Raw genomic sequence first — 27,164 nt, 5'->3', positions numbered from 1 at the left:
CACATTTTCAAAGTACGATACGTCCATAAGTGATGTATAGGGGAGAGTTTTCGTTTTAATGTATCTTAAGCAACGAAAAACTTATTTAAAAACTGATTTCAGTATTGAAATCAGCGTGGAAATCTAGTTCATAATGATGTGTCACAACACTATAATTACATTAAAAATATTTATATCCAATATGGCAGATCCAATATGGCTGATCCAAGATGGCGGCCCAAAAAGCGTCCCCTATTGAAATTAAGTACGGACCATCCAATAAATATCGGTCGTGGTTCCAATTCAATATCTCGAAAAATTTGCAAAAAAACATGTGGTATCTTTTGTTGCAAAATTTGTCCAATATTGGGAAAAACCGCCATTTTTTCCTTAATTTAGGGGTTTCACGTGGACTGATTTTTTGCAACTTTGGTATGTCACTTTGCACACCACAACAATAAAATATAAAACCATAAAATGTTTACTTGCAAATTTTTATACGATGCCTGTGTCTGTTTTTTTTAGTTTGCTTGGACTATTACATTAATTTATAACAAATATTTTTATTTGAAATATTTTATTATTTCTACAGGTTTTATTTTTTGTTGTAGGTACATGTATTTGGTATCATTTTAAAGGTAATTTTAGGAGGAACATTAAATGTATTGACGTCTTTTCACCAATATTGACTGGAAAGTCAGAATTTCAATAAAAAGCAAAAAACTACTGGATTTGGCCGCCATTTTGGAAAAATGGTGGTGTTCCACCAAAGATATTTTTGGAGACTTTTGATATGTTATTCACAATACTTTTCACTATCGAACAACAATGGTTTCATCTGTGTTCTAATTATTTCTAGGTCAAACCATATATTCAGGGGCCTAAAAGTAACACATCTCTCTACTTATTTCTCCTTCTCTTCTCTGAAAATAGCTATCACCATAAACATAATATTTTCAATATATTTTTTTATTGTTGACTACAATTAATATTATTTTACTGTGTATCATGCGCACTTATGAAAGCAGTGTTTTGGAAACTCTTAAAGGGGCCTTTTACCCAAAAAAACAAAATAAGTCAAATTTCCTCGTATTCCAATTAATACTTATATTATTAAATGTATATTGGGACCAAGGGGAAAGAAATTGACAACACGGTAGGTTGAAAAATAAATCAATTATTCTGCAAACATTCCGGCAAAACATAGAACAATCAAACTATCGGAAACTCGTCTAGAAAAATTGATAGGTTTTTGGTCCAAATGCATAAAAAACCTATAATATGAAGGTATCAATTTGCCATTTTACACTAATACACTTACATAAGTCCAGCTGATAGTTTTCAGTTCTTGAAAGAAATAAAACAAATTTAAAACTATTATAACAGTGTGGTATATGTGTATATGATTACGAAATCATGGTATAGAGTGGAAGTGTGCACCCTGCGTACTAAATAAATGGAGTAATAGGCCTACTGAAAATAACTTTTGCATGCTACATTTTTAAACAAAACAGTTTTAAAAGTGTACAATAATAACTCTTGCACACAATACCAAGCCAAAAAAAAAATGTAATAAAAACAATTTTCATAAATTTGTCATATTTTGGGTAAACGGTCCTCTGAACCGTTAAAAACTATCTCGTATCTGCGACACCTTTGTTTCGGCACCAAGCTTTTTTACGATTTTGTTTAACATTTAGTAACTTATACATTTATTGACTCTAATAATGATTCATCCCCGAACACTGTTAAAATAATTGTTACAATAACATTGCAACCTTTATCATTTCCCCCATAAAATATCATACACTAGTTACGACCACTACTTACCTATGATAAGGGTTGTCGATAAGCTAATGGGGGAAAGGATGTTATAATGCTCATAGAAATTTTATTATCAAGAAGTAAACAAAATATTGAATTTTTAATTAACTTATTGCCTATATAATTTCTCAACCAATCATTGACAAGAAAGTAAACCCAGGTATTCAGAAATGATCCACTGCTGTTATTGTTGTAGTAACTACATTTCCCTTGTGTGTCATCATCTTAAATAATTGATATAATTCATAAAGTTTTATTATTCACAAAACCTCTAAAACTGTACTGTTAATATTATGTTTTAGGCTATTACTATTGACCTTAATAAATATAGATTTTTCCTACTGACGGCATTAAAAACCCCTCACAATAATATGTTGTGAAAGTATTATTAATTTATCATAGAAATCTTACTTCGTAAAATCCGTGCTTCCGTTTCAATTTGTTTTCCAAACCTACTGCACTATATACACATTACCTGTAATTGAAACGCAAACCTTATGAAAAAACTTAGGTAACGTCAAAACCAAATGAATTTGTGTGTTTCATTTCCAAGAGCTTACACTAATAGAACCTACAGTTCGTTCTTTGTAAGTATCGTGTTGATTACGTCAGTTTTACTAAATTAGCTGCACAGGCACTGACTCACAGAATGATAGGCTATATTATTACGATATAAACAAGCAATCTGTAAAATCATTTTAACCATCCCCAATTGACTACATTAACTAAGGTATTAGAAATGAGAAAAACATGAATAAATAGTTGGTTACCAAAACATAAAGATGTTAAGTAACATATAAAGTAAGGTTAATAGTATATTTTCTTAGACAAAATACTTTTACTAATGAAAGCTTGAAGAGTTTTGTTAATGGTCACAAACCAATATACTCTACAAATGTCCTCACATTTAGGATTAACTATTTATATAAATATAAACCCATACATTAATTTTATAAATGAATTCATATTATAAAAGAGCACCATGGATTAATTAAGTAAACATCTATTAAATGATCATTTATGCAAAATCCAACCCAGATAAACATAATATGTTTTTAATATCAGAATCATACATAAACAATTGATACTCATAGAAGTAAACATGTTATATAACGTTGGTCTGAAAATTTAAATTTACAAACAACCATTTGCAAACAGTTCGTATTTCTATTTAGAGATATTCCTAAACCAACATCCCACAGTAGTCTTGGTACACTGCCAAACAACCCGGACCTTGGCAAACATGGATGCACTTCCGTTAAAAACTTTTCAAAAAACTAGGTTAGTCCAATGTGTTTTGATCGTGTGATAAAAAAATGCAGTTAAGTATTCGACTTGTATAAAAACAAATAACTAAACTAAGTATCGCTTGTGACCCTCGTGATAATTTGCTTTTTCCTTTATGATACGCTGTTTGGAATAATTGAAACAATAATCATTACATACTAAAGCAGTTTTACATTAAAGCTCTTTAGTGTAAAGTAACTCTAACTGTGGCTGACCACTAAACTCATTAATTTAGTAGTTTTATATTTTCTAAAATATCATAGATTTACATTTTTACTTTCTCTCCCTATACAAGGTATTTATGGAAAGCTCTGTTTTCGTTTATATGTTCGAGTGGAAATTTCCATGGAGTGTGTGCAGAAATATAATGCATATTAATGCCAGAACGTTTAAGTGACGACTACAGGCAAAAGTAGTCAGATCTTTCGGCCTTAATTTATGAAAAATTGTCAAATTTCAGATATTTGTTACTCAAACATATTTGAAATTGGTGTCGATTGATAAGACATTATAAATAACAATGTTTGCGACATTCTTCTCGTAAAATAATTCATTATTTGGAAATTTTTTTACAATATTTATCTACTTGGAAATTTTAAGTTGGAGGAACTAAATTTGTTTACATATTGGTTTTCTGCATTAAAATACACGTTAGCATTAAGAAAGATTAATTAAATAAATTAAATGACAAAAATATTTATATATATACCCCGCCGCAGCAAACCTGCAGACTTCGCGAATTTTCATTTGCCTGATTGGATTTCCACTAAAATGCCTTCTTAAAAATATCACATTTATTCCCTATTTAAATAGAATTAGTTTAACGAGTACTTAGTCAAAACGAAAAAGTAAATCGGTCCCGGGTCCAGGTCTTACCATGAGTACTACGGTAATAGCTTATTCCCTATATGGGAAATTCGCTAATAAAAAAAAGTGGAAGTGTTACAAAGCATTTCGGGTAAAAATAAATATTCTTGATATTTACACCTATTCAGTTAAACTGGGATTTCCCGGAGTTAACTACTTACTTAAAGGAAACACTATTTTAGTCTACTTTTACTCTAATCTATATATTTATTACGTGACATGAAACTTTGTGATTAATAAGGCTTTTTTGTTTTTAGATTTAATCCCACATATTATATACCAAAATGTTCGTCTAGGGGTGTATATGTGCAAACCGGCTTTAGATTTTCGAAATATATCTTTTTAAGGGCGTGGGCTGCCCTCAAAGTTCCTTTCATAAGGATAAAATTGTGATTGATTTGAATGTTATTATATTCTGAAACAGATGTCAATACTGTACATTAGTAAAAAAAAAAATAAATCCCAGCTGTTTTGTTTGGTTTTGAAATGTAAACAGTTTGCATGTTTTTTTTTTTTTTTTTTTTTTTTTTTAAATAATTAGAAGCCCGGCAAAGTAATGTTACCTATAGGACACGACGGGAGAAAAGTTTTAAATTATATTTTCGTTTGAACATGCCAAGGACCCGACAACAAAGAAATATTGCCGATCGGACACGGCAAGTCAACATACGGAAAGCAATGCAAAATACAAGGAGCCCAGACGAGGAGCAGGAACAGTGGCAACGTGTACTTACACTGACAAATACAATAATTCAGCAGTATTCACTTGGCGAGATGGCATTTAAATGCCAGAAATGTGGTGCGCTACATTTTAAAGAAGAACAAAGAGGACGAGGAGAAGGATTTTCGTCTTGCTGCCATAAAGGAAAAGTGAATCTACCACCATACCGAGAAAGCTATTATATCCAGAGCCTACTTGATGGCCTAATGATGGAGCAAATCATTTGAGCAGAAACTACAAAGAGGACATTAGATCGTACAACTCTGCGCTCGCAATGGTCAAAACTCGAGCTAAAATTGAAGAACATAACGGTGGAGGGCCTTTCATATAAAATAAGGTGCATGGCACAATTCATCATTTAATTGGCACCTTACAACCGTCAGAAGAAGATCATCCCACATATGCCCAAATTTATATCTACGATGTCGAAACCGCTGTTTAAGAAAGAATGCTAAACAAAGCTAATGGCTCTTGCAGCACTTAACTCATGCACATTTTGACTCAACATTTGGTTGATATTAATCCATACGCGCAAGTTTTCAGCATGATGAGCTCCGTCCTGCAAAATACTCCTACTGAACCGCAAAAATAACTTAGATTGCATATCGAGCTCAAGACCAACGTCGATACAACGGCGCAAGTTCTAACGACGTTGCTAAAATATCCTAATTTATTATTCGTGCTAATCCGCGCAGGTTCACCAAGTATTATTAAATCCATCTCACTACGTATACACCATTAAATCGAATAAAAGGTCAAAAATGAATACTTTAAAAGATTATATATATTTTAAAGCTGTAAAAACGTATAAAAATTTGAAAGGTTAGATGGTATGAGCAACGAAAGTTAACAAGTTGTTAGTAAACTGATTCAATATAACTATTACCTTAACATAATTAAATAAACTTCGATGTTACATGAAAATTGATAATTTATAAAGGAAAATGTTAAGTAGACCGCAGTTATTATCATAAAAATCATAGATCACTAGACTGTAAGATGAGGACAAGACTACTTTAGTAATGTGTCTCGTTGAGAAAGGTCGCAGCTGTCACCGAGGACTAAGATCAATGACTATCGGACAAAGAGGTTTCCGGTCAACCTTCCAGGACTTGCATTGTCTGCGTCTTTCTACATTCTATATAATAGATTTGATTAATGTAACGTGACACACAATTCAATGATTTCATCAATCTTTTAGATCATACTGTTAATTATGATTATAAAAGAATAAACCGGCAATGTATAATAATAATAATTAACTTTTAACACTAACATTTACAATTTACTGAGATACACAATACAGATTTTTGCAAAAATATTCTAATATACAATAATTTATAACACATTAGATTGTGGAATAGATTTTTAATTACATCCTTTGAGGGATTCCTTAAACTTTAGCAAAAATAACGATAGCCCTAGGAGATTAACAAAAATAATAAAGTCATGTTTGTATTAGCTTAGTTGTTACTGTAAAATCAGACACAAGTCATTGAACATCAGGAGTTTTGTTGAATGGTTCATGATAAATTATTGTTCACCTTAACTAATAGGTAATTTAAAATAGAACGATTCGTAAATGTGAACGAAACGACAAAATCGTGATATAGGCAATATTAAAAATGTATTGTTTACAACAATGCTTGTAACATTGCTCTAATCATAGGAACGCAAAAGGGTTGTTATCTTTAAATTTGAAGTACTACAATAATATGTTTTGCATACTGAAATACTTAGTTTGTGTGTATGCAATTTGCCTATTGCATGCTCTTTATACAATATTGTCTATTATACAGATTAAAAACACATCCGTTATCCACATTAGTGATTTCAATAAACGATGTCTCAGATGACCCCCTGGGGTCAAATTAATTCACGTCAATTTATCAAAGAGCAACGACATTTCTATCCTAATATGGTTGTTAGTGGAGATGCAATCTGTAGAGCGGTTCACAGATTTCGGTTTCACTCGTATCTGAGCATGTATACAACAGATTCCTTTGAGAGCACACAGCCAATCCTAAGGGATCACAGTCTTTGATGTAGCCCTCTCTTTGACGTAGGTTGGACAAGCATGAGGAATATTTCCAAACACATTCTTGAACGGATAGTTACTTTGAAACTCAAGCTTCTGAGACTTGCATATTTCAACAAGCTAGTGGCCTTTAACAATCCTCTTTCGACCAGAGTAAATTTACGTAAATGTAAATAAGACTATTTAGTACAGTTTTAATTTTCAAAATTATTATAAGGAAATAATAAGATGTATAATCGAAAAACTGTTTCGGATTTAAGTAGATATATACTATATTATCATTGAATTAGTAAAATTCACAGGATTCCCGTGGCGGGGGCATTATTGATAGACTGTTAATCGTTAGATATTAAAAGACGTTTAAATTAATTTAAACTACGGTTATAATTACCTAGTGGAAAGTAATCGTAAAACTAAAAGCCAATGTTAGTTTAACTAAAAGTAGATTGTTTGACCAGAGTTTGAAATATGTGGAAAATTAGTCAAATGGCGAGATGAAATATTAGCCGACCACGTGGAGTGCCGGCAATGCGTCAGCTGGCAACTCGCTCCTGGATCCGGCCCAACTCCACTTCATACTGGAACTGGAGTGGCCCACATAGTTTTAATACATTATATTTTTACATACTAATTCTATTACGGTGTTTGTACAATTAATTTACTGAGGTTGGTATTACATTTGAATAGTTTAATTGCTTTTGCTACGAAATGATGAATGAGTGTTCGTAACACCTGTGTAAAGGGTAAAGTGTACCGCTGAAGCAGACGTGCACAAGAGGTAAGGCTTTAGACTGGTAATTGAGTACTGCAGTCAGTAATCACAAGAGAGGGCTGCATGTCTATTGTGTCAGGCACGTCTGTGTAGATGTGAAGGGTTCGCAGCAAGGGGACCAGCCACTCTGGGTAATCACTGTTCTGGGGAGTCAGCATTACAGAAGAGAACACTGGATACATCTTGAAGTAGCTGCATTGTCCGTCTTACATTTAACTAACACAATGCTGCAGGGGTTTGGCCGTGTCATTCAAAAGTACATCGTATTGTCATCTTTTATAGGTCTTAAAAATGTGTTTACAATGCGATCTTTCACAAACGTAATAACACTCATACGTGATGTTTTCATATGTACAGTGCATTGCCGAAGTGACTGAAAATATACTTAGCAAACATTTTAGTTATAGTTGATGGCATAGTACATTAAGTCAGTTACTCTTTGATAAATAATATGTGTATGTCACAGGTCAAACAAGATTTTAAACTACATAAACCCGGTACCAATTAAGCTAACTTTTTGCCATTTCTATGTTACAGGTTTTGAGCCCATCCTCAACATATTTTATATTCTCTTTGCATTCTATTTTAGTTCATACAAAGCATAGCGAAGTTGGATATAATATTCTTGCAATTTATTGCAACATTTTTATATGCTAGGATAAATTTGCCATTCCCAGGTTAGAACTCAGGTAGACTCTCAGGGTAGAACCCAGGTTATGATGGTGAGTCGGTGGCTCAGTCGGTTGCGTCACGGACTTCCTAGCGTCGGTCCAAGGCAATGATGTCGTGGGTTCGGATCATGGTCACTGCCGAAAACATTTTATCAGTACAGTTCACCTTTGTACCGGCTCACCCCTTGCTTTGCTGGATACGTTCCACGCACATATTTGTAGTCTATGTGGATGGGCAAATGCAAGGTTAAGAGACCGCCAAAATAAAAAAAATAATAAAAAAACTTTAAAAAAATAAAAATTAAATTAATTAATTAAAAAAAAAACTTACAGTGCAGCTAACTTATTGGAAGAAAGCAAGAACAAAAATAATAAAACTTATGTTATATCAGTTAAAATTATATCAACAATTATATCAGTTATTTAATTTAGTTATAATGAAGAACATTATATTGTTTGTATACAACCGTGTAGAAAGCAGGGCACTAATCTAGCAGTAGGCAACAAATCTAATTTGATACAGTTTCTGTAAGTGATGTGTAAACTTAACAATCCGTTTAATTCCATATACATTTTGTTGACACGAAAATGTATTCTACTAGAGTAAATTGCATGCAAATGGTTCAATGTTAGTTGGCAGTTATCAAACTAAATGTAAAACTATTTATACAGTAAACGTAAACATAATTGAGCGTCACTGAGCGCCTGGTTTGGGATGATAAAGGAGAACCATATGTTACTATTGCCATCGGGAGATTACAGCTTTGGCCTACTGTAAGTTTCAAAATAGTAAGTTTATTGGTTGTTCAAAAAATAATAATTCTTATTCATTGATAAACATTATATTCAAACATTAATTAACATTTATTATTGAAACCAAGTTACCGAAGTAAGACTGTTTTACCAACTATGTTTTGGGTTTCATTAGGGATAGTTTTGTTGTTTAGTGTTGAAGACAAATAAACCATAAATAGTTTACAATCCTAGAAAAAGATCGATCTAAATGAGTACTAAAATCGAAACCACCTTGTCAATGTAGGGTTTTATATCAAGCAGACACGTTTGTATGTATTGCGAACAAAGGTAATGCCACAAATGTTACATTTGAACAGTTTGAAAATGGAAATTGAATTAATTACCATAGTAAAATATGCTCTTAATTAACTGTACAATACATAAATAAGAATCAAGCCAAGTGTAATCTCCAGACTCTGGAATGTATAAGGAAATATTCAGTTTATGAAATGTTGAAGTTTTTCAGACTGGACTGGACAGTGAACACACAAAGAGCTCAGATTCACATACTTGCAAAGCTATCTGTAAGCAACGCAATACAGTCTTTGAGATAAATCTACATTGAGGGATAACATTCTTCTTGAAAAAAGGGTGACTGGAATTTTATTTGTATGTTTATATTTATTTTAAGTGAAACTAAAAAGCGAACTTAAATCAAACAAAAACAGCAGGTGTTCTCGACTTGATATTTAAAGATATTTTACCGTAATTTGTGGAGCTTTTGCAATTTAAAATTACCTTAAAGCAGTAATATTTAAAATTATAATTTTCTTAAAACAATTTCCCATTCCCTTTTGAACTGCTTTGTTTGTGTTTTAAGGTTACTACATTAAAAAAGTATAGCCTGGCCATTTTATTTGTATAACCTATTCTAGCTAAATATACCTTATTCAGTATATAGCAGATGATAGCATAATTAAATTGAATATAGTTAATATTTTTAAATTAACATAGTTAATACTTTCAAATACCGATTATAGAAATGGAAGTAATATAAATCAACGTTAGTTTTAGCGTCGATATAATACCGAAGAATCAAATTATACAAAAAATAAAATCCCTTCCCTGGGTAACTAGTTGATTTAATGATAGTTATAGTCCTAGTTATACTCATAGAAAGCCTTCGGCTAAAATCGAAAGAGTAATTTGAAAATGCGATTTTTATCATGTGGGTAAACTCTTAAATACTCAAGATGGATAAATAAACTATTATTATACTTTTTTAGTTGGTTAGAAAATTTTTTCACAATTTATATTCCACGCAACTGATCAAATCGTAAGAATCCAAATGTATATATTATGTGTTTTTTGTGTGTGTTAATCTAGTGTCGGTGTATTATTTAACATTTTATTTAAAGAAACATAATTGTATATAAAGAAATGTTTTTTAATCAGTGGGTGTTTGCAATTATAAAAATTGCAGTTTTACACTTCACCTGTTGTAGTACTGAGAGAGTTGTATTGGTATGTTGCAGTTCCCACCTCGGACGCTCAGGCAGTGTCTGGCTACAGAGCAGGCATCCCATGTGACCTCAGGCCTCCCTCCAGAGATGACAGCGCCCTCCTCGTCATCTGGTACAAGAATGACACCAAGAAACCCATATACAGGTAAGGACTTATATCAGTAAAAGGTTTACACAACTATTACCATTGCTTATATATAAATTTAAATTTACCTTCACTTATACTACCTTCACTTAAACACTTGCTCGCCTGTTAAAAACAGTAAATTTAAATAAAATGCATCTATTAAAAACAGGTTCAGTCCGAAATTAATTTTCAATTTTTCTTAAATGGTAGGAGTGTAAAATGAGCAACATAACTCTGCTCCAAGTATTATTGTAAAAGCCAACAAGACCCACTATTGCCTCTCAATGTGCTAGTGGAGTGCTACACTGGACATGAGTACTGAGTACGATACATGTGATGTGTAATGATTGGTGTTTGTAGCTACGACGTGAGGGATGACAAGCCCCGCCATTGGTCAGATGTGGCTGTCCTCGGTACACGAGCCAAGTTCCTCCCAGACTCCACACCGGCTGAGCTACGTCTCACTCCGGTCAAGGAGACGGATGCCGGGGTCTACCGCTGCAGGGTTGACTTCCAAAAGTCACCTACTAGGAATGCCAAAGTCAATTTTACAGTCATCAGTAAGTACGACTTGACCTTTTATAAATCTATAGAGTAGGTTGAGGGAGAAGGTTCATAGAGTAAGGTGCATGGAATCAGCCATTCCCAGGAAAAGAAAATACTCTTGAAAAAGTATTTTCCGAATCAAAAGTAATTAAAACATATAGCCAGTAAACCATCTTACGTGAACAACCATATTGTGCAGAGATATCTTTTGTGTTTATCTACCCTCCATTTGAACCATTTATATAACCTTTCAGGGTTTGCGTTCCTAGTTTTGAATGCTTTAGGTGCTATCATTTACTGGTCTACTACAGTATCTAGTTCCTTGGATGTTTTATTTCAGATTTGTCAGCTTTGGCTGTATATGTTCACTAATTTCTTTATGTTTTATATTCTTTCACAGTTGAGGACGAGATCAGGTTTCGGATCCAAATTGCCGTAAAATGATGTTATGATGATGTTTATTATTGTTAGTGATGGGAAATGTCCAAAAAATCCTTCTTGTATGAGTATATGCCTATATCTCATGCACGTGACCAATTCTACAATTACAACCTGCGCTCTGCAAGGAATTTTGATGTCCCGAGGTGTAGGCTCTCAAAGACCAAAGACTGCTTTCTAGTATTGACACACAAGCTCTACAATAGAATGCCCCTCGACATTAAAGAACTCCTTCTTGATCCTTTTAAAGTTAAGCTAAAACATTGGCTGAGTAGGAAGTGTTTCTATTCCATCGAGGAATACTTTACTACTGCAATGGACTTTTGAGTTTGAATGCGGCCACCATGGAGTGTAAATATTATAAATATTAGTTTATTTAATTTTTAAAAGTAAATTTTATCTAACAAGATCAATCCAGACATCTGGTATGGTAATGGTAATGGTGTGTTTTGCAGTGCCGCCAGAGAAGATAACTGTGGTAAACGACAAAGGTGAGCCGGTAGAAGAGAGATTCCTGGGGCCTTTCAACGAGGGGGCCTCTGTCAATATTACCTGTGTGGCTACGGGAGGCAAGTATAACGATTTCTAGTTGTTGTTGACACAATAGAAATAATAGTACTTGTTTGTTTTAGTAAACAAGTCATTGATAACCCATACCACGATGGTTGTCAAGTGTCTAGAATTTGTATGGCATGAAATAATGTTTTTCTCGATTTTAAATTCATGTTATCGTTATAACCAAGTATTTTTGTGATAATTAATTTTTATTAAAAGTAAACTAGAATACTACAGTTTCAACCAAATAAATCGTAGCCAACGAATCATAATAAATTGAAGCGCGGTTAGTAAACCAGCAGTTATACGTGTGGCCGTCTGCCAAGCAATAAAGGTGGTCAGTATGTTATGTGTAAACACCAGGGACTCACTGTCCAATTAATCAGCTCCTCCCAATTAGAGTAAAGCCGTAAGGAGCGTATATTGCCCGTTTTATTAATTGCCTTTCATTTACCGCTGTTTACATAGAGTTCGCACTTTGCGGTTTAACGGGTTATGACCAGTCATTTGTTTGTAGCTTGTTTAAATGCCTACTACTATGGTACTATGGTTCATAAATAATAAGCAGCCCTTTTATCTAAATAATGATTAAGTGCGTTATACATTGAAATGATAATACGAAAAATACGCATGTATGGCTTTTGTATAATACCCAAGAATAATTGTTGAGGATCTAAACTAACACAAAATAAACTTTTGATGAGAAAAAAAAACTAAATTACTCAGTAGGCCTATATTAAGACCAGAAACAGTGCAAAGTTGGTTATGACCAAAAGATTTAGCTTAAAATAGTCTATAATAAGTTTTATAATTAATTACGATAGTGATCTAGACAATGACGAGGTCTCCTCAAAAGCATACAGATTAATTGGATCTTTGAAAAAGTAATAAAGGATTCTTGATAAAGATTCTGAAAGAAATTAAAACCTTTGAAATAGTTTAATATTTAGTAGTATAAAAACATACCTAATATATATTTACCTAATACTATAACATTTGGAATAAAATGTGCCCAGATAAAAAAATACAAATTATTTGTGCTAATTTAAAATGTATTTAAACAGGGAGGCCGCAGCCACGAGTCTCGTGGTGGAGGAACAGCGAGCTTATTGACAACTCGTACGAGGTGTTGTCTGAGCGAAGAGTCCGCAACACGCTGCATCTAGAGAACCTCAAGCGGCAAAGTATACACGACACTTACACGTGTCAAGCGTCCAACAACAATCAGGTCCATCCGCTGTCTGCCAACCTCAGTGTCAGGATGAACTGTAAGCACAATGTATTACGTGATCATAATGCTGTTTCATGCTTAAAAGTTAAGTTTTAAATCACGAAAATGATAAAATCTACCAAATTGAGACCATAACATGGAAAACAATATACAAATGTTTAGTTTGATCAGGTTTATAATTGTGTACACTAAACTTTATTATTACACAGTAGTATATATGTGCATGAGAGGTTGACTTCTAAAGTGCAAGTTTAAAAGCCACTATATAAGGTAGGTGAGATATAAGGTAGGTTCGCAGAGTTTTAAGGTGTTTGTTTAGATATTCCTCGTCTTTACCCTCCTCAGACCTACAGGCTGAACCTTTAGCCTTCTTTTAATGTTTTTCTGCCAAGAGCGAAGTGACCGGTGCACCTCTAGGACCCTTCGCCACACCCGTCTCGACATTCGGACCCACATTTGGTCCTGATGTTTCTCTGTTCTTTGGGGCTTCATTGAGATATGTGTCTTAATCTTGATTAGCTAACCCCTGAAATACTACTGGTGCAGCTTCTGGAGTTGCTCCGTACAAACCACCGCTGGGGAGCCCGGTGGCAATTGCCTCTTCGGCATGGATCGCTTGACACCACTGAGGTTCGGCTGAAAAAGGTGCGAAGGAAGGGACAAGAGAAGAAGAGTTCTCTAAAATAAAAACTAAGAAGAAAGAAGAGCCAGCAAAAGAAGTATGCTGGCCATAGAACCCAGAAGAAAGAATATGAGGGACTTGGGGGTTGGCTAGGGTACGTCGGGTCACAAAACTACAAATTGCGTCCCGTGTATTTGAAAAACTACTACCCCTAAGGAGACATATCCCCTTACCCCTACTCGTAAAAAAATTTAAATTCACAATCATTATTGTAGCCCCTCATATCTAAGAAGATTTCCGCAAAGCGATTTATCTCAAGCAGTTAAAAAGTAATGGGGGGATGAACGTTACTTTTAAGCCGAGGGGGGGGCCCGTATAGTGTTGCACAAAGGATTATGATTTTAATGTTTCTGTAACATGTTCTAGTAAAGCCATTGTGGGTAAAGATACTTGGAGAGAACCGATCGTTCTCGGCGGAACAGAGGGTAGATGTGTCTTGTGAGGCTGTTGGAGCAAGACCTCCACCACGTATCACCTGGTGGAAGGGCAGCAACCAGCTCAAGACTTCCAGACAGTCGGTAAGTCAGTTTTGCGGAGAAAGTAAAACAGTTTAGTAGAATTTAATCATAATGGCCAAATATTGACCAAGCATTAATTTATTGGAATTGACCTAAAAAACAAACGTAAATTAGGCTATAAGGAAGTCACTTGAGCAAAAATATTTTATAGGTACACATTATATATTTCACATACGACTTTTTTTTAACAACTTAGCCACTTCAGTTTAGTTCTTAAAATTTAAAAGATTCACCTAGGAGCATTGTATACTTACTCAACAGTATTGTCAGTGACAATGAGAGGTTATAAACTTAAAAATAATATCTTTTATAAGTCATGAGTAGTGATAAACAGTAACTAAAATATCCCCGCCACAGCAAACCTGCCGACTAAGCGAATTTCCATTTGTCTGAATTGATTTTCAATGAATCTATTTAATTTACATTATGTTTAACAAGCACCTAGGTTTGCTGCTACAAGGAAACTAAGAAAGTTATTTTTTGTAAAATATTAATAGCTTAGTATAAAATAAATACATTTGCCAAGTTCTATCAAAATATATCCATTAATAAGCAAACTAAAACATTTTACAATATTCTCCATAAGAATAACATGGGAATTTTAAATTTACAATCTTTTGAATTTTCTACGTTACCAATAACCGTACAAAAACACTTTGACATATTAAATCATCTGTTTTTCATGCTCTTTAAAAAGATAGAAATGAGAAAACCCTTTTATAAAACCCCGTTTCCGTGGTTCGATCATGCTGGTTCGCGAACTCATTTAATCTGATTGTTGTGATTTTTGCTTAAACATAGTGTAAATAGTACAGCAGCAACCGGATCACACTTTACACTGAAAACCCATATTGTATGATTTTATTTATTGTGCTTGTTGGGTTTTTTTTATCCTAGATAATGGTGAAATTCGCGAAAATATACTTTCCATTATTATTGCAGCAATGAACTCAACAAATAATATCGAGTGGGACGAATCCACTCGAGGGAGAGGGTCAGGAAGGTTGTAATTATAATTGTAATAAAAAAGATACAATCAATCTATCTTCTATCTATATATTAATAGGCAAGCATGTTTCTTTAAAACACTTTTTCTCGGCTCGGGTGCATAGCAGAGAAAATCTACGCACACTGTTAGAAAGATATTTTCGTGTAGATGTGCAGATAAATTAAAATAGGCCCTAAAATAAGCATAAAAAATGAATTTGAAATTTAAAAAAATTAACATGGGCTTTACGGGTTGCTATGCTGGTGACAAAATAACATTGAAATATAAACAGAAAATCGAAACAAATAAAAGAAGTTCCAATCATCACATGTTTTATTTACAACTTGGGGTGAAAATAGAGAAGTCTGTCCATCACATATTTTTGGTCGAGTTTCGACCACTGGACGACCTCTAGTATCAATTAATGTAGCATAGTTTCAAAGAAGAGTGTATATTTATCATTGTATTTCACCTTACAATTAAATTTATTGGTTCTCGCAAAATAATTGTATCTTAGTGTCTGTAAATGTATGTTGATGCAAGGCTACTATCAGATTTCCTTTTTAACCATTATTAATTTAAATATTATGTATTAACAATCGTTCTATCAATTCAAACAAATGAGACACGACTTAGTTTAGAAAGTACAAAATGAGTATAGTTTTTTTTTGTGACGTAATCGTTTGATTTTACTTATGTATGCCAAAGCAATACCTCCGACCTCATTGCTGCGTAGTTTGAAGCAGAGAGATTTGTATTGTTGCAGACGACAAAGGACGAGAACGTGACTATTAGCTCATTGTCCTTTGTCCCAGGGATGGAAGATTCCGGGAAGTTCCTTACTTGCAGGGTCGGAACAACCCCTCACATTGTCGAGGATGGTTGGAAACTCAACATTCATCGTGAGTCAAAGCAAACCTGAACATCTAATTAATTAGTAATATGCTTTCATCAGGGTAAAACAACAGGCACAACAGATTCCCTCTGGGCTAAATCAGTTATCTAAGTGTATGGAGCAGTAATAATTGATATTGCTCAATACCAGTCCTAGTTACTAGGGGTAAAGGAATAAACATATTTATGTAGAAATCACAAGACAACTTATAATAAATCAAATATATCAAAATTATTTATGATTTTGTGTACTATAATGTGCGTTGACAATGATGTTTTCACATCAAATGTTAAAAGGTTTTGTAACAAAATCTTCCACGAAAACAGGCTAAGCCTGCAAATAATAGCTATATATTACTTCTTTGTGCCAAATGATATTTAATTAATCAGAATACATACATTAAAACAATAAACTTTTATATTAAACATATTGTTAACAATCAGATAGTGCCCAAAAACACCTCATCGAAAATTGCATAGTTTACTTAAAGGTCACGCAAGATTAAATACCAAAAGTAATATTGCAATTTTAAGCTAAATTAAGTATGTGCAATTTTTTCAATGTTTTAAAATAGAAAAGGCAAAGTACACGATTACGCTTCCATCAAATGTAGATAGAATCTTTAGTCTTTTAATAAATGAGAAAACCAAAAGTATATAATAATTTTTATAAGTTTATCACATAAAAACTGTTTATCATACTCGCTTTAGTTTAAATATAGCTACCACCAAGTCAAATATATTAATTGTATATAACCATAATAGTCCCAATTTCAAATCCATACTTAAAATGTAAACATATTAAATTCAAGGAAGATAAATTTCGAGTAACTGGCTGATGTTTGTGTAACGTATGACTGCGATAACATTTTAGTGCCAACTCTAGGGACGTAGTGGTGCAGTAAAGCAAGTGTCTCTTGGGACTGATAGCATTCAGAGGCGCTTTTGAGGCAGATGGGGTGATAAGTCAATGGCCTCTGGGGACTTGAGACCTCCCACTTGACTTGACTTGACCATTGCTAAGTTGGTTACAGGACAATAAAACAATTGAATGTAAAACTCGTGGTTTAATGTAAAACATGTGGTTTATTTAAAACATGAACGAGTGATAAACTGTGTGAATCTGTATTTCATGTAAATAAGCTTTTAAAATATCTTGTAAACACGCGAAGGATTGATATAGTAATACTCTAGTACTTTTAGAGTAATGGGGGCCTAGAGACACATCAGTAGGCATACCTGATATTGTCTGATTGTTAACAATATGTTTAATAACTACTGTAGTCTAGTAGTTAATAGAATGATAAGACGGAAACTCCTAGAACCCATCACTGAACACACTTGCTGCTGGATTAGCTGAAAAATAGTAATGCTATTGCAATAAGGCATCTGGCTTGGATAAAAGCTTCATACAGACACTTTAGGGGTTAAAAGTAATAAAACAGCATCCCCTGGGGACCCATCACGTGACACTCCCACTGCTGTAGTAGCCTAGAGAGTACTAGTAGTGATGCTATTTCATATAAGGCTTGAGTAAAAGATTTTTATAGCCACTTGAGCGGTAGATGGGCTGATACAACCGAACCCTTGAGAGACCCACCACTTGACACGCCGACTGTTGGAGTAGTTAAGGAACGGCAACGTCATGAGTAATAAAACCCCTTACATGGCTAATATACTTTAAACATTATTAGGGGTTGATGAGGGTGATGTATATGCAGTTTTTTTGGACTTCATATAATTAAAATACTTTCGACGAAGAAGGAGATAAATAGATACGCTATATGATTCAACCCATCTTCCGTTAGTATTTATGCATAGGGTACCAGAGGGAATTTTTAATGAGAAAAAGTCATTCGTTATTTAAACGCTAGTTTTTAAAGTTGTCTAATGTAGTCAAATAAGTGACGTTATGAAACCTGGACAGTAAAATAATAATAAAATAAAATATGTGTATTCATTGCAATATTATACTTGATGCATTTGCAGATGTTCCCGTGGTAACTCTTGAGCTAGGCAATAACCAGAATGTCAGTTCCGTGGTCGAAGGCATGGATGTGATCTTTGAGTGCAACATTAAGTCCAATCCGTGGGTCTACAAAGTTACATGGAGACACAAGGTACACAATTTGATGAGTATATCCTTCGGTAACCTTAAAATCGTACAGTTAACTCATCATAGGAAAATTAAAATAAATTTTCATAGTTTGTATAAATTAAAATTTAATGTGTAAATGATAAACTTTTATCATTGACAGATAATTTCAATTTATCCTAGTAGGGTGAGTGCACCAGTGAATGACCACCCTCCAGTGAATGACCGATTTGTATAAAAAACATCATATCAGGCTTTCTGTTTTTCCTAGTCTATCACAAACAGTTTTAAAAGTTACTTTGAGGTCTTATTAATATACACTCTTTGACTTATTAAAAAAGAAAGTGTCAATCATCCTTTTGTAACAAAAACAAAATTAGATGTTTCAAAGCAGTTCATTATTAAGCTTCCCACTATGGCGTCTCACACAAACATGGTTGGTTGTAATTTGTCATGGTTCCTTAATTATTGATTGGAACTGTAATATATTACATGTAATTCACAGTTAACATGTTAAGGTATAATTCTGTACTCATTTAAAGATCAAAATCCTAACCAATCGTGTATTTTAACAGCCGGTCAATTACTGGTTCACAAATTAGAGTATAACCAGTGAATGACCGTTTCGTTCATTAACTGGATTTGAGTCAATTTTCTTTATTAATATTGATGACAATGTTTTCTGATGGAGTAAGCCATTGCTAGGAAACACAAAATCTCATCAGAAATTATGTGGATACACTATAACCAAAGTTTGAATGTGAGTTAAATCTTACGGTCATTTCCTAGATAAAAAGTGATCCTTCACTAGAACCAATATTTTAACGACCCTGATATCGTTATTTTTCACTACAGTGTTTACAGCTTTGATGCGAAAATATTGAACGGGGGCCATTCGGTGAAAAGGAGGAGGTTTAATATAATTTTAAAATTGTTATATAATATGCGGTCATTCACTGGTGTGATGACTTAGGGCAAAAAATTGTATTTTTCGATAATTTCTTTTAACATAATGCATTAAGTTGTATCATCGGGAAGTACAGGGAAATATGGGCAATACATTTTAACGATTTCGTACAATGTAGCTTAGTAGTATATTTTCCCATGTCGTTTACAAGTAGAAAGTCAACCTTAACCGGTCATTCACTGGTGCACTCACCCTACATATTTATAGGAGAGAATTTTGTGGTTAATTTATGTTGTTTTAAATTTGGTATAGTTCATGAACTTATTACAGTATTTTGAAATGTAATTTTATAACACCATTGAGTTAATACTTATACGTTGGGCTGATTTAGGCAGATTTTATATTTTATGGTCAGCGTATTTTAAATACAGTATTACACATTCTATTTATTTATATTTCCAATACAAATTTGCCGCAACAAATGTTGTCGATGGTGTTTGTACCTTGGGTTTGTGTTGATGTTTAGGGAGAAACTCTGCACAACAACGTGGGGTCTGGGATGTTTCTAATCAACAACCAGAGCCTATTCCTGCAAGCGGTGACCAGGGAGAGAGCTGGAATCTATACCTGTGTCGCCAGCAACACTGAGGGAGACGGCGAGAGCAACCCCATCCTACTTGACGTTAAATGTACGTTTACATGTGAAAAGTCCAATTATTAAATAATGATCTTACGCGTAAAAGCAGCTTGTCTATTGGGTGTAAATATAGTGAGCAGTTACATACAGTGCGGCTAACCTTTAACATATTACGACTTTTGCTGTATGTGTGGTGCAGTGTTGTAGGAAACAGACTGGGCGATTGTGTAGTTAAAGTGCCTGCCAGTTATGATGATTCGGGCATGAAAACATTCACTACATTATTAATTGTCCCATGATTGACCAGCTTGGTGTAAATATTATTATTATTTTTTTTATAACTAATCTAGACTGAAAAAAGTGATCTTATTCAGTCACACCTTTAACTTAACATACGCACCTACATGTACGTTACTGTCTTCTATAAAATTAACATCGAATTCTTATGTTTTAAAGTTTGCTTTATAACAAAATAATACGAAACAAACTAATACATAGGGGTATTCTATAATTTTTGTTCATTTTTTCCATTACAAAATGTTTGTATTTGGAATTTAATGTTGATAAAATGTCTATACATTAGTATTGATAGTAACAACCACTAGCTTGTCTATTTAATTCAAAGGATCATTAATTTGAACTTTATAACAAAGACAATTGTATCCAAATTAACGCTCGTCTTTTATTAATCTTTGTACATAATTATATGGTATTTTTACTACTTATGATATTGTTAACATTGTATCTATTTAATTTGAATAATTTGAAACAAAAATTCTGTGTACGGGCTTTTGTTGTTTAGCATTAAGTTGCGACTATAAACCTCATGACTGCAAACTTTTGTGAGAAACTACGATCGGTTGCAACATCACATAACAGCTAAGTTTGATGTTGGAGTCTGTTTACTAGGCTATCTAACTTTGAACAACCCCACTTTCAAATCTTACTTTTAATTTTTAAACAAACGTGATATTATATTCGTAAAAAAAATATGACTCAAACCTCCTTTAGGCAGGAACTAAAGTGATAATTCCTTGTATTTTTCAACGATTGAAAATAACTAATACAGTATATGACTATTAATATTCATTCATCTATATGAATGTATTTTTTCTATAATTATCTACTAAAAGAATGTTTTACCAACGTTTCTATGTATTTTCAGACGCACCGTTATGTAACAGCCCCAGGTCGGCGTCACTAGGGGTGGGGCGCAACGAGACTACCAAAGTGCAATGTGACGTAGACGCTAACCCAGCTGACGTCATGTTCAGTTGGAAGCTGCAAGGTTCTAAGCGCCTCACAGCGCTTCAGCCAAACCTGGTGACGTCAGATGGTACCCGCAGTGTGTTGACGTTCACTCCTAGAGCTGTGGACGAGTACGGCACACTTCTGTGTCTGGCAACCAACGACGTGGGCTCCATGAGAACACCTTGTGCTTTCGTGCTGACCCCTTCAGGTGAGCTGCCCGGTATACTTAACTTGTACAAAAAATGTATTCCATGGTATCGAAAGACAGGCCAAATATGTAACACTGGCTTGGAGGGATTTCAAATTTCATTATCAATAACTTATGCAAAATTAATCTTAGATCGATTTTAATAAAGATAAGTATGTTGTACTAGTAATGTTTGGAACGTAAACAATTTATACTTTCAATTCTCAATGGTTCCATAAGAAAATGATGTTCTTAAGGATTAAAAATTAAGATAAGTTTTTTGTTCCAATAATTTACATTTGAAACCTAATCGTATGTTACGTCCAACCAAAATAAATGTTGTAGTTTAAATCAAACGCTAAGATAAGTATAATATTAAAACATCGAGCAATAAAAGGACTAAGGGTTTACCGGTAAATCATTGATATATTAATGATCGATGAAGTGTTTTCCAAACCAATATTACAAACTCACCTAAAGGTTATTGGACAGATAGGACAAAATCTATAGGTTCAAGAGAATCCTGGACTGACGCCACTGGCAATAACCATCCATCATCCTGAACTGGACACCGAGCTAAAGTCATCTTTTGAGTCATGACCCGGCTTTCCAATCACAAATTGAATTAAAATTCTGTAACCTTTCTAAACCTGTAATTATCATTCTATGTACAAACCACGAATACTAGAAAAATACCGGTATGGATCATAAACGTAAACAAACGACGTTGTTAGCCCGAATCCCATACTAACAGCATTGAACATATGTTTTGGCAGTTCCATTTAAGCAATGATAAATAATGTACATTTTAGGGCCAAAAACGTCATTTGTTTATGTTTATGATCCATACCGGTATTTTTATAGTTTTCGTGGTACAAACCCAAATATTTAGACGTGCATCAGTCATATATTACCAATTAACTATTTATTCGTCACAGGTAATCCAGACAGCTTGCAAAACTGTTCAATAACGAATCAGACGTCGGATTCACTGCAAATCGAATGTGAAGATGGGTTCGATGGTGGCTTGGAGCAACAGTTCATCATAGAGGTCTATGCAGCGGAGAAGCGCGAGCTTGTGAGAAATCTAACGTCAAAGGAGCCATGGTTCAACGTAGGAGGTCTGGAAGAAGGCATCAGTTTTGACATTGTGATGTACGCGTATAACAGCAAAGGTCGAAGTGCGACTGCCCATCTCCACGCGTACGCTGTCAAAACTGCCGAGAGACATATGAGCGACACGGGTCCAAGTGAGCAGATTTGTAGAAAAGCTTATTTTGGATGCTGAATTTAAATAGTTAATGTAAAACTGATATCTATGTGCAAAATAATGAAATTTACACAGTTGTTTACATGTTTCGGCTTGTATCCACCATTGTGAAAACATTTCAGTTGGATGTAGAAATCCTTGTCACTGTTTAATAATAAACGTATACGCACAAATACACAGTCAGGACGAAGACATTTGCGAAACGAATAAAAACCACAAATAGGCCTATTACAAAAATGCACGGGCAGGTCGCGTGCACCGTGGTAGGACTATTTGTATCTTTTTATTCGTTTTCGTACACGTCATCGTCCCGTCCGAGTATGTGTGTATGTAAGTTTATTAGTAAAGAATGAAAGGATTTCTTCATCCAACTGCAATGTTTAAACAATGGCGAATACAAACTGAAACATGTAAAGAGTTGTGTCATATTTGAGCAGTTTATTGGATTATAAGATATGTAAACATATTTATCACATTGAATATAACAACTCAGGAGCTAGAATAGAAATGAATAATTCATTCCATTCTAGCTCCTGAGTAATTTAAATTTACTTAATAGAATAACAGATCGTGTAACAACATGATAATGAAAACTGTAGAACAGTTACAGAATAAATTAATACTACATTGATACCATATTAATAAATTAATACCACTTGCATGTTTACATCGTAGTTTCATACACATACCGTGACAGCCACTTAATGTTCTGTAATTATAATATTGTGTTCAATCGTTGTATGTGATGGAAAGCCCTATGAACATTTAGAGGCTGAGTGGTGTCTAAATTAATTGATTGAGAGTATTTATTATGAATGGTTTGTGTTCACTGTGTGTAAGTAGTTATAAATCTGTCCAAGGGATCAACCCGGTTCTGGAGACGCTGACGCCGTTGGCAGGCGCACTGCTGGGGCTCGTGGTGACGTTGGTGACAGTTACGTTGGCAGTACTGCTAGCGCTGAGGCAACGTCAGCGGAGTCGTCAGCAAGCGGAGAAACAAAGCATCGAGTCCAGCAAACACAGTGACAGCCAAGACAGCTTAGAGAAAAACCCCGACATCATACCTCTCAACACAGGTTTGACAAGACATACGTGATTTCTGTAATATGCCGTGTAGTGTGCTTTGGTATCATAAAATAACCACTTTCAATAAACTTAGGATTGATAATTACGTAAATATCCTTTTATTAATAATGATGAAAGGGATGTCAGATTTGATTTTAAAATAACGCATAGTTGCAAATTCCAAGCTTTCTTGTGGTGTTCCAGATCTACCTCTTTGAACTTCAGGACTTGTGAACTCATAAACACTCCATTGATATGTGAATAGTTAAGCAAAAGCAACAACGACAAAATTGCATACAACTACTTATTAAACAAAAAAAATTCAAACATTCAAAAGATTTGTTATAAGCCATAATATTTATAAAGGTTTACATGAACCTTATACGAACGTGTATTTTAGATACACGACAAAGGTTAATCTTCCAAAAACCCAAGCTTTTGTCGGTTTTTTATATAAAGTGCACTTCGGAAATATTGAATCACCCTAGGGCGTTCTTTGATTACTATGCAGGTAGATGAATACTGAAGCGTACCGTACTTTTAGTTAGTTTGTATTATTTTATAAATTAACTTTTACACATTATGTTTACATTTTCAGAATATCAAATCATGGAGAAATCTGCCCTAGATAAAAACGCTAGCCTGTACACACTACCAGTAAAGCCACCTATCCCTCAATTCCAGGCAAGTAACAAACATAACTGTGATATGCATAGTAGAAACATCTTTAATGTTCCTACAATGATATTTTTAAGATCATGAAAAACATTTATGAGGTAGAAAAGAATATTACATCTTCAAGGACAGTGTGTAATTGTAGTTACGAAATTGATAGATAAGAAGAAGAATAACGTGTCTGACAATTTTACTTCTGAAAACTTAAATATTACCTCAATTACAAACTCATTTACCAGAAAATATTAAACAAATAAGATTCTCCATATATTTGGGTCATATTTAAGATATCAAAATTTCCATCTATAAGCTTACGTTTTTTGACTATATTTCTCAAAAAGATTTACAGAGCCAATTGTTTTATAAATGTAAATGCGAAATCACTTTTTGCTACACTAGTATTAGTTAAAAAGCAGAAGTCAGGACGAAGTGTAACATATTAGGAAGTAATAAGCTGCATTAAATTACAGGAGGAGAGTGGGCCCAGCGAAGGTTCCATGGGACATACCAAACTATTGACTGAGTTCACAAACCTGACAGATTGTACCATAATGCAGTCGACTTTAGACACCACGTTCAGAGATTTTAAGTCTGTAAGTAAACGTATTATGTCAACAAAATTTTGTTATTAGGAATTGATTATAAAAACGTAAAAGATATCAGAATTGTATGGGATTTTCCTAAATTCGTAAAATTAACCTCAAATCACCGTTCTAATATTTGGAAAAACAAAGCTAATATAAATATTATTACAAAACACGAGCAGCCATCCTAATTAAAACTACTATATACCGACATTCCTGTTCAGTTAAATTCATTAATGTTTTTAATAATAGCTATTCCATTAATGACAATATAACTTTTTTATTACAACACTTTTCATAATTTTTGTAGCTAACATTATTTGTGATACGCTTTCCTATACGCACGGAAAGGATAATTGATCGTAGTAAATATTCCGGGTACATGAACCTACTCACAGATGTGTTATGTTTGTATTCTGATTGTCACCTGTTCTACTGAGATACTCCCCTCACTGACTGACCCATGTATTTTCTGTTGTAGTCACTACTACCTGTTACCTGTTCTACTGAGATGCTCCCCTCACTGACTGATCCATGTATTTTCTGTTGCAGTCACTACTACCTGTTACCTGTTCTATTGAGATACTCCCCTTAATGACTGACCCATGTATTTTTTGTTGCAGTCACTACTACCTGTTACCTGTTCTACTGAGATACTCCTCTCACTGACTGACCCATGTATTTTCTGTTGCAGTCACTACTACCTATTACCTGTTCTACTGAGATACTCCCCTCAATGACTGACCCATGTATTTTCTGTTGCAGTCACTACTACCTGTTACCTGTTCTACTGAGATACTCCCCTCACTGACTGACCCATGTATTTTTTGTTGCAGTCACTACTACCTGTTACCTGTTCTACTGAGATACTCCTCTCACTGACTGACCCATGTATTTTCTGTTGCAGTCACTACTACCTATTACCTGTTCTACTGAGATACTCCCCTCAATGACTGACCCATGTATTTTCTGTTGCAGTCACTACTACCTGTTACCTGTTCTATTGAGATACTCCCCTTAATGACTGACCCATGTATTTTTTGTTGCAGTCACTACTACCTGTTACCTGTTCTACTGAGATACTCCTCTCACTGACTGATCCATGTATTTTCTGTTGCAGTCACTACTACCTATTACCTGTTCTACTGAGATACTCCCCTCACTGTCTGACCCATGTATTTTCTGTTGCAGTCACTACTACCTGTTACCTGTTCTACTGAGATACTCCCCTCACTGACTGACCCATGTATTTTCTGTTGCAGTCACTACTACCTGTTACCTGTTCTACTGAGATACTCCCCTCAATGACTGACCCATGTATTTTCTGTTGCAGTCACTACTACCTGTTACCTGTTCTACTGAGATACTCCCCTCACTGACTGACCCATATATTTTCTGTTGTAGTCACTACTACCTGTTACCTGTTCTACTGAGATACTCCCCTCACTGACTGACCCATGTATTTTCTGTTGCAGTCACTACTACCTGTTACCTGTTCTACTGAGATACTCCCCTCACTGACTGACCCATATATTTTCTGTTGTAGTCACTACTACCTGTTACCTGTTCTACTGAGATACTCCCCTCACTGACTGATGTATTTTCTGTTGTAGTCACTACTACCTGTTACCTGTTCTACTGAGATACTCCCCTCACTGACTGACCCATGTATTATCTGTTGTAGTCACTACTACCTGTTACCTCTTCTACTGAGATACTCCCCTCACTGACTGACCCATGTATTTTCTGTTGCAGTCACTACTACCTGTTACCTGTTCTACTGAGATACTCCCCTCACTGACTGACCCATATATTTTCTGTTGTAGTCACTACTACCTGTTACCTGTTCTACTGAGATACTCCCCTCACTGACTGATGTATTTTCTGTTGTAGTCACTACTACCTGTTACCTGTTCTACTGAGATACTCCCCTCACTGACTGACCCATGTATTATCTGTTGTAGTCACTACTACCTGTTACCTCTTCTACTGAGATACTCCCCTCACTGACTGACCCATGTATTTTCTGTTGCAGTCACTACTACCTGTTACCTGTTCTACTGAGATACTCCCCTCACTGACTGACCCATATATTTT

General features: G+C 34.4%; 1 protein-coding gene across 1 annotated transcript in view; it reads left to right on the top strand.

Moving 5' to 3' along the window:
* LOC129000798 (nephrin-like) overlaps positions 1-24,570 on the top strand; it is a 266,506-nt gene extending 241,936 nt beyond the window's left edge. The window contains exons 2-13 of the mRNA XM_054427809.1: positions 10,430-10,562; positions 10,905-11,104; positions 11,984-12,097; positions 13,148-13,351; positions 14,363-14,514; positions 16,269-16,404; positions 18,386-18,516; positions 19,925-20,087; positions 21,201-21,494; positions 22,412-22,723; positions 23,604-23,819; positions 24,407-24,570. Of these exons, the coding sequence (XP_054283784.1) occupies positions 10,430-10,562; positions 10,905-11,104; positions 11,984-12,097; positions 13,148-13,351; positions 14,363-14,514; positions 16,269-16,404; positions 18,386-18,516; positions 19,925-20,087; positions 21,201-21,494; positions 22,412-22,723; positions 23,604-23,819; positions 24,407-24,570 (2,219 nt within the window). The remainder of the gene's footprint in view (positions 1-10,429; positions 10,563-10,904; positions 11,105-11,983; positions 12,098-13,147; positions 13,352-14,362; positions 14,515-16,268; positions 16,405-18,385; positions 18,517-19,924; positions 20,088-21,200; positions 21,495-22,411; positions 22,724-23,603; positions 23,820-24,406) is intronic.
* Positions 24,571-27,164: the final 2,594 nt, after the last annotated feature.

Source organism: Macrosteles quadrilineatus, unplaced genomic scaffold, assembly GCF_028750875.1.
Source record: "Macrosteles quadrilineatus isolate MER2022 unplaced genomic scaffold, UCM_ALF_1.0 Scaffold_1__1_contigs__length_201487025, whole genome shotgun sequence".
In the NCBI taxonomy this organism is placed as follows: Eukaryota; Metazoa; Arthropoda; class Insecta; order Hemiptera; family Cicadellidae; genus Macrosteles; species Macrosteles quadrilineatus.
The sequence above is the reverse complement of the archived record's forward strand: the minus strand, read 5'-3'. Positions and strand labels throughout refer to the sequence as shown.